The sequence below is a fragment of the Mchenga conophoros genome, linkage group LG10 (genome assembly GCF_057382185.1).
Source record: "Mchenga conophoros isolate Kocher_MC1m ecotype Shallow Benthic linkage group LG10, M_conophoros_male_GT1.1, whole genome shotgun sequence".
Lineage (NCBI taxonomy): Eukaryota > Metazoa > Chordata > Actinopteri > Cichliformes > Cichlidae > Mchenga > Mchenga conophoros.
The window spans coordinates 9,604,254-9,618,393 of NC_140535.1; the positions used below are offsets into that span (position 1 = coordinate 9,604,254).

Here is a 14,140-nt window from a genome sequence, read left to right on the forward strand (position 1 = left end):
ATTTAATTTGTAATCGACTGAAAAATGGTGCAGGATTTTGGCTTAATTTCATACCAAACAAGCAAAATTAAGGGTGAATCCAGTATGAGATTCTAAATATAATCTACATGCTGCGTGTATTATGCACGGGAATAACATTCACTTTGTATAGTCATGCACAACACAAAACAGGCACGTTGCTAAAAATACTTCCATCATGCTAATAAACTAGTAAGGTTGCAGTGTAAATGTTGACATGCATAATGTGAAGGAGTACTTGTACAGCGACATCGGCTGTAGCTAAGTAGAGGAACAAAGGATTATGAGGATCTGAAATTTTTGGTGAGCATTCTGAGCCCCAGAATTTGAAATACTACCTTCTATTTTCTTATATGATCTACTAAGTATACCCCCCCCCAAAAAAAAACAACAACCCCAAAACAAAATCATATAATACTTAGCACTTTTCAGCTTTTTAGTCTGCAAGAGTAACTTCCAGCATAAAATAAAATGGGTATGTCAGGCAAGAGAAGGAGGGAAACTGAGGAAATATAAAAGCCTGACCCGAGTTCGTCGGCAGGTCCAAACTTGTAGGGTGGGGGATAAAAAAGAAATACTGTACGTGACTTACCACCTTTTGCCCTGTGAGTAAGAGCAACTCAGTATAATAAAATGCCTTTAGAAAATCCATATGCCTGCTAAAGGCCAATAACACTGGCAATACAAGGAAAAACAGCTGGGGAGAAAGAAAAATGCAGTGATCTCTTAACAGCAATCTCCTTTGCTGTCAGCTTCGCATAACCCTCCATCTCACCCTTATTCACAGACAAACTGTGAAAAAAAACTGTGCAACTGCATTAAAAAGAAAAATCCTCCGACCACAGAAAATGCTCCATCTTGTGTATATATATTAGCTCATGAACCCTGTGATGCCTGAGAGGAGGTCTTTGTAGAGCATGGAAAAAGACACAGTGTGACTGCTGTGGCTCCAACGCGCTGATGGAGACACACACACACACACACACACACACGGTAAACTAACTATCATTGTCACCTTGTTTAACGTATCACCGCTCCATCTATCAAAGCCGCAACAGACAGGTTAGGTTCACTGGAAGCACCTCAAAGCATGCTTCAGATATTTATGTGTGGCACTCTAGGAAAATGAAGCCATCTCACTAAACATATATCTAGTGGAGTTGACACTGCTGTAACTGTAAGGACTTTAAACGGAGAGTTGCTAGTGCGCTTATCTTGCCCACACAGCCCCCAGTAGGCTGGCTTATTATATAATTAAGGATTTTTTTTTCCAGTTGAAATGGCAATCCTCATTTCCTGTAACTGGTGATTTTTATTGGAGTGCAGCTCACCCCTCTCTCAGTGAAAGTAATTTTTTGATGTAGAGGCTGCAGTGGTTTGTGCATTTAGCCAAAAGAACGCCAGACTCCACTGTAACGCATTTTTCTGTTATTATCTGGAATATACATCCTTTTTTCATAAAGACAAAAAAAAAAAAAAAGATTGGAGAGAAAATGATCAATCTTGTGTTTGTAACAGATACGATCAGTTATTTAAAGAATTCATATCTTTAAATCTAATTTTCTGCCCTTTGAAGGGAGGAAGCTTTTAATCGGTTCTGTTCGTTTGTCTGTCTGCTCGTTAGCAATCTAGCGTCCAAAGTTTTCAAGATATCATTTTCAAATGTTGTGGGACGGTAGATACCAATAACAGCTCAAGCTGGTTCAATTTTAATGAAAATTGGTTTAAGGTTAAGGTCACACTAAATGTAAACTTTTCTTTTTTTTTTTTTTAAACCCTTTATATTACCCACAATTTTTTTATGGATCGTCTTCAAATTTTAGAACAGTATACTAGGCCTCAGAGGGCATGAGTACCTAGGTTGGCTAAGCATTTGACCTTGACCTTCATTGTTAGCACCAAGGTCAAAGTTGACCTTGAAATAAAATTTCAAGAAACCATATTGAATAATATATCTCATGAAAAAGCATGGAGAGAGATTTTTATTATTTTTTTATTATCATTTTTTTTACGTCCTGCAACGATGCACTTGGTGGGAGTTGCCATCTCCGGATGTTTTTGTATACTTGTGTAATTTATAAGTCAATTACATTTTTGTCAAACATTCTGATTTAATTTTATCTCCTTCAAAACACCCACAATTAAATGTCTCTGAATTTCACATAGGCTCAAGGTTGGCTGCAGATTCCAAGTCTATTCCACAGACAACGCCCATGTGCTACGACGCAATTAAGCTACGCTGACTCACTCAGGATTTGAACGTGCCCTCTCAGGTGAGACAAGCTTCAGCTTCAACAACTCAACGAATATTTCAGGGGCCATGCGTGCAGCAGAGACATATTCATTAGGTGCTGCTAAAGAGCTGAGGCAACATGACTTTTGACCTAAACACCTCTTTACTCTTTACTTAACTGCTCCAAATCGCCTATCAAATACTATAAATCAGCACGTCACTTAGCCTCACAATCGACAGACAAGGGCGATTGATGTGTACTTGCAGCGATGGGAAGAAATCAGCTCTTTCCCTCTCCTATATAGATGTTTATCCCATCAAACAGTCCACGCTGCTTAGCAAATCTATAAGAAGAAAAGTGTTTTCTCAAACAGTTAGTGCTGATGTTGCTGCCTCATGTGTACAAGCATTATCACAAAAGCCTCCAACAATTCCTTTACAACCCCACAAAGTCACATCTCTGTAATTTGTTGTCTTTAAAAGGCTCGTCTTGTGCATTTTTTTGTCTGCTAGCTGTACTAAAGGTTACACAGACAGCCTGTAGTAAATGCCAACATCTGCCGGGGGCAGCTGGCCAACACTTTAACCATTAGGGGGAAAAATCTTGCCCGCACTCATGACCTCAGCCCAAAAAGACTGACAGGACAAATCGCTTTGCTTTCTATATGTATATTTGTCTTTTTTTTTTTTTTTTTTAAACAGTTATACTGTTGGGTGGAAAGACAGCCAGAGTAGTGGTTGATTGGATGATTATACACTGGGTTCCCATGATCTCATGACGATATTCCACTAAGCAGGAATTTAATGAAAGAAACACTGTCTGTAAAAACACAGTCAAAAGACCGCCATCACCATGACACACATTTGACATAAACACTTTTATTTTAAAAGTCAGCATATATTAAAAATTCCTGTCTGCTCTCAAACAAAAAATATCAGGTTGAAATTCTATTTAATTTATCTGCATAAAGCTCGCAGTTACTGAAATCGCAACATGAACTCCATTTGACTTAGTCTCATCCCTTGCTTTTTAACAGCTATGATTACATAAGAGAGAAGATCAGAAAAAAAGCACAGAAGAAGAAAATGTGCTTGTGTTGCGGAGTAATGGCTGTATTATGCAAAAAAAAAGTTGTCTATTAAGTGTTCAACACTGTACAGCATTTCTACCAATTTCACACACTAATAATACGGCAATCACTCTTACACTAAGAATTCCTAAAGGGCTTGACTGAAAAAAAATGGCACTCACTCCCACACTTGCTCTCTCCTTTGCTGTTCCAAATTAACATAAACCTGAGCTCTGTCAGAGTGGCCAGTGTACTCTCAGACATCATCAGTAGTTATTTGGTTCACATGCAAATGAAGGATTACATTCTGTATATGTCGACCCCCTTATGTGCAAGCAGGGGCTGGAACATAACTTCACAAAGGAACAAAAGATCTACATTAAAAACTGGAGAAAAAAAAAGGAGGAAAAACATGCAATACTACTTTGTCAGCAAGACATTTTTTAATCATCATTTTTCAAAGGGATTTTTTTTCCTCAACAAAAGTAAGAGAAAATATGTATATGTGTATAAAAAAGATTAGATCATCTGCATGGAAAAATGTCATGAATCAAACTGAAAAGTCCAAAATGTGGATGAGATAGATGCTCAGATACAAACCTGGGTTCTTAAATTGATCCGGGCTGTGTAGGTGCTGTAGGGGGGAGTTGCAGGCGGAGGTGGCATGCTCACTGTGCAGCATCTGAGCCGCTTGGGGCCCCAGGGAGCCATAGTCAGCAAAGGAGCAGGGCCCCCCCCTCTGGTCACTGGGCGCAGAGTAAAACCCATAATCGGGGAGGCCTGGGAGATACAGTATAGGGTGGGGAGGGGGAGGGGAGGGGACTCCATCATTGTGGAAATCAACTTGTTCATTGTCATAGTCAAAGTGTCCAGATTGATAAGCATAGCTCGATGGTGCTTTACACCATTTTAAGGTCACATCCTTATATTTTGTCTGCTTTAGTTGGCCCTCCCTGCCCTCCCTCCCCAGCAGCTCCTGCCATGTGGCCAGACCCCCTGGCATATGGTCCGTGTTTGCTATGTTCAGCTATATTGTATATACACTAACTTGAAAATAATGGACGTATAAAATAATTCCATGAAAGGATATAATTAAAAACTGCTCATTAACTTAATTGAAATGGACCAAAAGCAATAAATACAAAATACACAGTAAGGCCACAGCTTTGCATAACTGACCTGTCCCAGTGTTTGTTTGCAAGCATTAATGAGTGAGCTAAAAAAATAAATTAAAAAAAATCTAAGAATCAGGTCAAAGCAGGTCAATACATTTCTCATTTCAAACCGACAGTTCTTACTTGACGTACCTGGAGGAAGCTTTTGTCATTTAAATGAAAAGAAACACAGAGCGCACTGATCGATAATTAATTTAAACCCCTCGTTTTTTTTTGGACCAATAAAAACTGATAAGCTTTTTATGTGAATGAGATACAGACACGTTCATGTTTATTGATGATAAGAATTCTCAAGTGTACTAAGTACTCTGAGCATGTCTTAGATTGGCCTCTTCGAATTCTTTCTTTGACACAGATGGTGGATTATCAACAGTTTAGAAAATGTCATTCAGCAATAAGTCGTGCTGACATTTATTGCTTGTTCTCTTAATCTGTGGCAAGCTGCTCATATAAAGAGTGCAATTAAAAGAAACTGCTCCTTCTCACACCTCTTTGATAAGAGAGTTAATCTACTCAGGGACTGAGATTGGTGACACCGGCTTTTCCATGCTGGGTTTCCCCTGCTGTGTGTTTGTTTTTTTATTTGGGTCCTGGAGCGAATAGCCATTCAAAGCCACTTCACCTCTACCCATTCAGAGTGAGACAGTCCACTTCTGCCAAATGGAAAGTAAGCACCAGCCATGTTTCTCCCCGCCAATGCTTTTTAGCACTCTGATCTCACCACTTGTGGGCTGTCTGCCCACTCATCAAATTATAGGCTCCAAATAGGGCAGGCTTCCCACGTACGTCACATAAAGCCTGACACATTGAACAAAGCTCAAGAAGCAATCATTCCATTTACTTCACTTAGAAAAATGTCACTGAAAATTGATTGGCCTTGCTAATGAGGAAAAGCTGGATCAATGGAATAATTATAATGGGGAAAAAACATTGACAATAGCACAAACCACGTTATTAGGGATTCATAAGGAATCCATTCCAAATATATCACCAGTTTAAAACGGTGCAAACTCGCCTTGTGAGTGTACAATAAAAAAAAAGTCACTTTCATACGATATAAAACCGACAATAAAGGCAGCTGAAAATGAACAATATTGTAATCAGTGTGATCTTGAGAAGTAGCAGCATTAGGAAGGTGTAGATGACATGCACACTCTCGAGTAGATGTAGGTGATTTGCTGGATTTAGGTTGATAATTACTGTTATTATTGTTTAGACAAAACTGACATTAAACTACGGTATTAGGGCTACTGAAGCAAAAATAGTATTAAAAGCAATCAGCTGAAGTGGGTGCATCTTTAAACCTGTGGTCAGGGTTGACATGAAAAATAACGAGAAGCCTTTAATTTGAGGTGAGGTTCCAACCCAGTGAGACCCTTTGTGTCTTTCTAAACAACTTTCCTACTTACCCAGAAAACTAAAGTTTTATGTGAACAGAAGACTTTTTTTGCTCACTGGGAAGAAAATTTGTTCAAACGTGACAACTGCAACCACCGGTTGCAGCCAGAGGTCTTAAAATGATGTTGGATGATACTCAAAGAAGCTCACGACAACAATAAATGGAAAACTGCAACACAACAGGCCAAAAAACATACAACAATCAACTGGGTTGAGGATCAGATGCAGATCCATACAGTTTATCATTCATTAAAAAAAGAAGAAGAAAAAACCCAAGCACATGCCAAGGACAATAAACACCAATCTTATGCAATTTAGCCTTTAAAAGTATCAATTACCACAAACTGGGCAGGGCTCGGTTAGAGAAAAATAAGGGAATAAGGCGCTGCAAATACTGGCAAATAAAATCTGAAACATTTAGAGCTCGAGGTTGGTGAGGGAGGCTCAGGTAGGAAACTGGCTTTGTTTGGCACAGGAGCACAACAGAGACACAAACATGCAGGCCCACACTCGCAAAGCCATATATTTTCATCAGTGGCTATCTGATCTGTTATGCAGGACGAGAATGGGCAGAGTGTGCCCACAGCTGCATGAGTATCACCGATCATATCGCTGTGCCTCAGACCGTCCCACTATTAATATTCACACAATCTATCCAGAACAATGGGCCTTTCTTGGACTCCTTTTTTCCACTGGCCACTAATTGGATGTAATTACTCATCTACAAAACAAATGAGCGTGTTGAGGTTGCCTTGGAGACTATATCAGGGGACCCAGCAGTGCGAATCGTTCGCAGGGCTTCATTTATACTGATAATTATCTCCCCTGCCCCCACCCTCCTTCCCTTCTGCCCTCAGTGACCAAAACCGGCTGTGAGGCGATAGAGAGGGGAGTGTCTTGCAGTCATCTGTTACTGACATCATTGGGGTGGCTCTCTTTAAGTGGATAAATGCCCTGTTCTCAGTCCCACTTTGCCAGGTGACTGCCTTTAAGGAGGAATCACAAACCTTGAAAGTAGTCTTCTTTTTTTTCCCACAAGTTGGAAAATAAAAGAACCCCTTAATCAGACTGATGATAAAATATGGCCTCGTGGGTCTTCAGGATGTGAAAAGGTTTACCAGGAGTCTTTGTCGAGTTTGGGATCATTCTCATTTTAAAACCAGAGGAAAACACTTTGTCCACATCTTCTACTGTGCAAGGGTTCGCTAAAAGGCCTCTGTTTGGAATTCTGATCGTCACCAAAATATTGACTTTTCATGTGCAAGAAGCTTTGAATATACATGAAGATATCTGTTATTTACGCAGTCAACAAATACCAGGCATCGGGGAATATAAAAATCTATCACCAAGTTCTGCAAATAGAAATTTTCATGCAGCCACTCCTCCCTTTCCCTTGCGGCACCAGCAAGATTCCTCGGTGGCCATCAAACCACATCACTCTGCAGAAGATGTCAATAAACCTGACATGCTGCTTCTCAAATTAGCTTTGAATTTTAGAGCTACCATAATTAGCTTTTCCATTTTCACCAATGTCATTTAAAAATAGCGTGAAAGAAACTAACAGCTCTTTTGCTGTCTAGCCTTGCTTTCACTTTCCATTTGAAATAATCTTTTCTGAATGAATGGCTGAGTAATTAACAGCACTAGACACCCTTTTCAGAGAGCACAGACATTTCATAAATAATACATATTTAATGTCTTGTCATTTTGTGTTCAGAGAAGCTTGGCTAATGAATTTTAACAGATGATTTCTTCTTGCATTTACTCACCCATACTGAGGCCTCTGTTTTCTTTACTTTTCATTTTATGCCTGCTCTTGCCTTTTCTTGCCACTCGTTCCCGTAACGGGCAAACTCAACAGAGATATGGATTTACCTTGGGGAACGACTTGTGGAAAGTGCCAAGCGCCAAGAGAAAGTGTGAGCGCAGAATCACGGGCAAAACAATGTGCAACAGAGAAAGAAATCCGCTTGCAATAATTTGCAGCAGCAAAGCCCAGACAGGCCATGCTAAATGATTTTAATGCAGATTTTAACCTGTGAGGGATCGGGTCTGGTTGGGACTGAGAAAGGGCGCTCGGTTATCGACAGTCGGCGCAGATTATCCCATCGTGAGCAGCCCCAGAGCTGACAGCGCTGGCCTTTTGGCTAAACACATTTTTTTCAAACATGTCTGGTCAGGCTTAAGTGGTCTGAAGAAATCTAAGACTCTCTGTGAGTGAAATCTGAGCGCGATGCTGGCTACGTCTAATGGTCATTTAGACACAGAGGGAAGAATATATGAATAAATCAAAGAGGAACCGACTCTTAGAGCAATGCTTACTCAGAGATTGTACGTTAATGGGTTGCTAAATCTCACATCCATTTATTTCACGTGTTATTGTTAGGGTGGAAAAGACTGCAGATGCTACTTTTGTCTGCTCCCTCGTTCACAAAGGACCATCACAGCAGGGTCGCATGTCTGAGTTTGCAGTTTTACTCCGGATGCCCTTACCAACACAACTCTAAGGGGATTTTTGTCTCTGACTGGAAGTAAACCAGCAACCTTTCATTTGCACATGAACATGTAAACCACTACAGTATGTAGCCACACAGTGTGGAGAAAACTATGCGCTTCTTTTTGCAAAGTAAGCATTCTGCAGTGTTCTGCAATAACCACATAATGCACTATCGTATCGAACACATACTATATTTCTAAGCTGAAGTCACAGAACTGACAGCAAAATACCTTCCTAGCATTAAGTTTTCTTTGAAGAGTGTGTTATGTATGCAGCCCCTGGAGGGCAGAGCGGTGATGTCCCCGAAGGCCTGTGCCTGTAACCTCAGAGCATCTGCTCCCCACAGCTGTGAACCACCGCTTTGTGGTGGAGGTGCAAAGGGACGCTTTGCCCTCCCCGATGTGTCAAATCTTTCCCTGGGCCTTAGACAAAAACCCGAGCAGGATGGGCTTGGCATGCCTGCTCATGTTATTTTGCAGCAAATACATGTAAAGTGCTTCTGGCCTCAGAGCTGAGCTCTGCAGATTAGCATCTGGGACAAATGGACCCATGCTCACTAAGAGCCAGACTGATTAAGCCTCGTGCACATAGCCAGTCCTACTCTCCTCTCAGGCACTGCAGAAGATCACAGAGCTTGTTGGGAGGAAATTGATAATAATCTTAACTTGGAAATGACTGTCACTTTTCCTTTCTTTTAATCGCTGGGAAATAAAAGAGGTGGAAGGAGAAGTGAGATGAGAAAACGTGAGATCAGAACAAAGAAGAGGAGCAGCTAACTGAGGGGAGGAATGGGTTTTAAATGATGTGACGACTATCCTAAATCCCAATAAAACTGGCAGGGCCACCTCTGCAATTTATACTGCAGCACAATTTATTCATAGGGCTGGCCACAGCCACTCTATTTCAGTTTCGAGCACCTGAGTCAAGTCAGACATACTGTACATAGCAAGTACCCAGACCTGTAAATGCAGTTAGATGTGCTTTGTGTACACTGCAGGTAGAGCAGAGATCTGAGACTGACATTTGAGCTTCTCAGAAAGCTCAGAGGGACTCAGGAAAACACTCAACCAGAGTACACTGGGACCTTTGAAGTTCCCTGGACTGTCAGAACCATCTGCATCAGTTGCATTTTCTCAGTTTTCATCTGACAGCGCACAGGAGATTTCACATAAGTCTACTTTAAAATGGAGAAAGAGTACCACAATGAGGAGGAAAGAAGACCTTAAAAAGAATGGCTAAATTACTAACTTTCTCCACGTGTTTTATTTGTTAGATATCCATTTATAATATTCAGAGTGATGTTCTCAGCGTGCATTTCAATGGTCAGGTTGTTGTTGACATGTATGTCTAATTTTTACCATTCAGTTCCCCAATAAACTACCTGTCGGTCTCAATAACTGTGGCAACAATGGCTCTTTTTCTCTATTTACTGGTTTGTTCTTCACATACACAGCAGAGGTTAAAGTGTACGTGTTTAAAATACAGGCAAATAAGTAATTTCCTCAATGTTAGCCTTAATATACAGATGCTCAGCCTTTCCAACTGCTACAATACGACTGCCTTTTAAAACCTCCACTGGCACCCAGTCATAGCTTGATACCAGCCTAAAAATCCAAGTATGGACTGGCACCTTTCCACCTCCAGGCAATGGTAAACTCTGTCAAGTAGCCACATCTCTCTGATCTACCTCTCGCCTGAAGCTAGTTTCTCAAACGTCCCCAAAAACACACATCAAGACTACCCCTCAAGCGTTGTTGCACTTGAGAGGTGCAAGATACTACCTGATGGGGATCAGAGTAGCAAAAAAAACCCACCTCTTCAAATGCACACCAAACACCAACCTTTTGCAAAAAAACCCATTTGGAATTACACCAATCACTGCTTTTGCTTTTTATTAGCCTGTCTGAGTAGTAACCGTTAACTCTGTGTTTTATTTTCCCCCCCTGCTGACTGGCAGTTTTTATTGCCTGGAAACAGGCAAGAAAGGTAGTGCAGTAGTGTTAAAATATATAGTGCAAAAAAAATAAGATTAAGCAATAAAACACATGGTAATAGATCAAAGAAAAAGTGGCACAGGCCCACTTAGCTGTGTCTATGGTTTCCTGCAGGAAGCAGGCCACTGCCATCCAAAATACACCTTGTCATCAGCAGTGGTCTGTCGCACAGAGAGAGGTCAGCATGCTGTCATTCTGTCTGCTGAGCACTGGGAGTCGGGCGAAAGTGCCCTCTGTCACTGATGGAAAATGTCTTCCTCATTTTCACAACACTCTCTTTGTGTATCGCTGCCAATCTCCAAACAAGCCTCGACCTACACAAAAAGCTTTCCTGTAGCATTCCACTTATATCTCGTGATTATCAAGTGTGCATTTTTACTTTTATTTAAAGCCTGTGGCATCCGGTTCAGGTGAAATATCATCGCCAATTCTTCTCTCCTCCTGGGTCAAAGTCCACAAGCACATATATAATATGTGGTGCTCTATGGAAACTGTAGGTGGAGTCAAAGCACATGGAATCCACATGTACGTCTGCACTAAACGTGGAGAATTTAGCAAAAATGAAAGCAAGAGCATTGCTATTCCTGGACTGACACCCCGGGCCGAGCGTGCTGCAAATTAAATGTTACGACGGGATGGAGATGCAGCAACGTTCCCAGATGACACAAACAGAGAGGAAGGTCAAGTCTAAACAACCTGTGTCCTCTGTTTGGTTTGTGTCTGCGCAGAGAGGAGAGCACTCCATGTATTATTCCACGCTGCGTGTTAATGGCGTCATCTTGAGGACTTCTAATAAATCATTTGCGACTCAAAGCCACGAGATGGAGAGCTGCTCTCGTTGGATCGTCAAGAGGCATTTGTTAAGTTTTTCTCCCGAGAACAGAGCGGATACTAAATGGCAACAATAAAACAGAATACAGCTGTTTTAGATCTGCTGACATTTTATGAGCTCAGTCAAATTATGCTCATATTCCACATTTTGCTGCTGTTATTATTGTTGTTCCATTTTCTGCTTTTCAGACACATTCTGCCATTTTTCTAAAGAGTTCTCCTTAAACTGTCTCGTGGCTGTTTAAGTACTCTAAAACAGGCCCATGATGTCACTGTTTTTCACTCTGACACCCCTCCCCCTTCGCCCCTGTTCATAATCATTTACTTGTCTCCCTTCCATTTGCAGCTGTCAGAATTAAACTGTACATAATAGCTGCCATCACGTCTCTTGCTTCCTGGCTGCTGCTAACCCCAAATCAACATTCCTGCTTCTTAGTGATGTTCATTGCAATTGTTGGTTAAGTTCTTTGTTTTCAAAATACAAAATCAAATAGCTTGATGTGAGAGAAAGAGCATCTGATTGGCTTCCAGTGTTCCCTCTGTTGATTTGAATTAAGTTCAAATGAGAAGAAGAGCGTGAGCTTGCTTGTCTGCATTCGTGTGTGCGTGCGTGCAGGTAGTGTGCGCCCGTACTGTAGCTGTCAGTGTGCTCATGTGCAATAGTGTGCATTTCACATCACAGCACATGTCATTAAACACCAATTGTCTCCTGACTTTATATCTGTAAGCCACTGCACAAACCAGGCAACATCTGAGTTACAATTAAAACACATTTGCTCCAACAAGCTTCAAATAGTATGTCTGATTAGGAAAGACAGTTTTTCCTCACTGCCTGGAGGCTGTGTGTTCAGTCAGGGGAGCTATTATTGACAGCTATTGAATGATCTACAGTTGTAAGGGTGGGGGAAAAAACAGGATGTCTAAATGAAGCCGACAAGTTGATCAATGCTGTTTAAGACAGAAAGAAACTTGCATCCTGTTTTTTTGGTACAAATCTCTTGGCAGATATTCATCTGCTTGCGAATGGGGTGTGTGCTGTCAGAACGCTTTCCTCGAGTGCGTGTGTACTTAAAGTTGATCTCTACAAGCAGGCAGCTAAAGCACCGACTAATCTTTCCAATTTCCCTATTAAACGTCTGTATTTACAGATATAGAGCAACACAGGATAAGCTGACGTTCGTAAAGAACCGACACAACGGTGATCACAAAGGCACCCGAGGTTCACGGTGCTTTGATGATCAGGTTGTAAGAAAAGTGTCTGGGAGCAAAAATGACTGCCATTACTGTACTCCACTGCTTTCTCCTCATTTATTTCTTTTAAGAGACAATCCACCATTAGACCAAACATTACGCAACTTAGTTTAACCTAAATGACAAATATCTGGACGAGGCAAAGGAAAATGTCCATTCGGGTAGTTTAATACTGAGACAAACTGGAAATTCATTACCTAGCTTCATGGGTTACAATATTCTCAATTTTTGAATCTGAAAATATTTATAGACATACTCTCAGAAGAAGATATTAAGGAAAGACTTTTTTTATTTGCCCTAAGCTGCTTTAAGATCAGATTTTCTTGCATGTGTAACCATTTCTTATTAATGCTAAAACCCTGAGAGCTTCGAGTACAGATGTTTTAGACCGCGGATCGCCTCTTCATTAAGGTTTTGCTTCAGAAATTTCCTCCTGGGAAGACTTTTACTGTCTCAAAAGTAAACAGAGCTATGTTATCATACATGAGCGGAATTCATATTAAAATTTGTCGTGCTTTGTCATCAGCCCTTAAAAATCTTCCAGATGAGAGAATTGGAATTAAAGCTGCCGGTTCATGTTTTAGAGGGATCTGGAGCGGCTAGGGCTATGTCTGAAAGGATGTGTATGTAGATATTTTGGATTAAATATGTATGTGAGCCTAAATTCAAAATGTTGCCAAGTGTGTTGGGGGCTGAGGGAACTATGTCTATGGGGAGAAGCAGAGCAGGAGAAGTTGAAGAGAGCAGCAGCCACACAGAACATGGACAGAGCGTTTACCTGGCCCTGTGCTCTGTGGGTACGCCAAGTAGCCGCCTCTTCCACGGGCCCCCCTACCTGAGCCACGCGCTGCCGCTACTGCCGCCGCCGCCACCGGTCCATATGCTGTCGCTGGGAAGCCTGCAGGCACATATACACACACATATACACACGCACATCACTTCGTGCACAGAGATGAGTACCTCCCAAAGCTGCAGGAGAATGTTGATACCAGTGCTGAGCTACAGGATAAAACTATAGCTTTCACAGACAGGGGCTCGTGTTAGGTCGACATCTGTCAGCAGTCTCCTACAGAACACAGAGTGAGATTCAAAACCCCGCAGACCTGCTCGATCCACACACACAGAAACAAAACGATAGCCACGAGCAACTCACGGAATAAAACGAGCTGGGAAAAAATAGAGACACATAGGTCAGCTCTGTCAAATCCAACCTGGCACGTGAGAAGGTTGAGATTTTAAACAAATCACCTTGTAACTCAAATAAACAATCTCCAAATTGTTTCGTATACACAACATTTGATTTCTATGTATTCAAAATGTCATGTTTAGCAATATAATCCACATCCTCTTACTGTAAAGACTATATCTTTGGACTCATACAGAAAAATATGCTGATGACGATACATGTAAGAATGAATATATGAAAAATGTATGACTTCAAACTATATAAAGGTACATTTCTGCAAATGTGTAGGACTGTATTCAGCTACAGCACAAACCCGTGTAAGATCTCTGATTACATTAGTGGAAGAATTTGGCTCTGGGGGTGTTTATGTCACATGCTTTGGATGAAAGATTATAGCCACTTCTGAGCTGCATAGACATGGGCATAATGGCCCTACCTCTGGGGACCATCCCTGCATTTTGTTCGGGAGTGCTCCCAATTACAGTGA

The 14,140-nt window shown here is 41.2% G+C and overlaps 1 protein-coding gene across 10 annotated transcripts in view; it reads right to left on the reverse strand.

Annotated features, from left to right (window-relative positions):
* The window catches only part of msi2b (musashi RNA-binding protein 2b), a 283,431-nt gene that overhangs the window by 10,844 nt on the left and 258,447 nt on the right, over positions 1-14,140 (reverse strand). For 3 of the 10 annotated variants that reach the window (XM_085288473.1, XM_085288475.1, XM_085288476.1), the window contains exons 11-12: positions 13,246-13,365; positions 3,922-4,101 (exon numbers count right to left, since the gene is read on the reverse strand). In XM_085288473.1, the coding sequence (XP_085144599.1) occupies positions 3,922-4,101; positions 13,246-13,365 (300 nt within the window). The remainder of the gene's footprint in view (positions 1-3,921; positions 4,102-13,245; positions 13,366-14,140) is intronic. The other 7 variants (XM_085288477.1, XM_085288478.1, XM_085288482.1 and 4 more) reach the window with 4 other exon arrangements.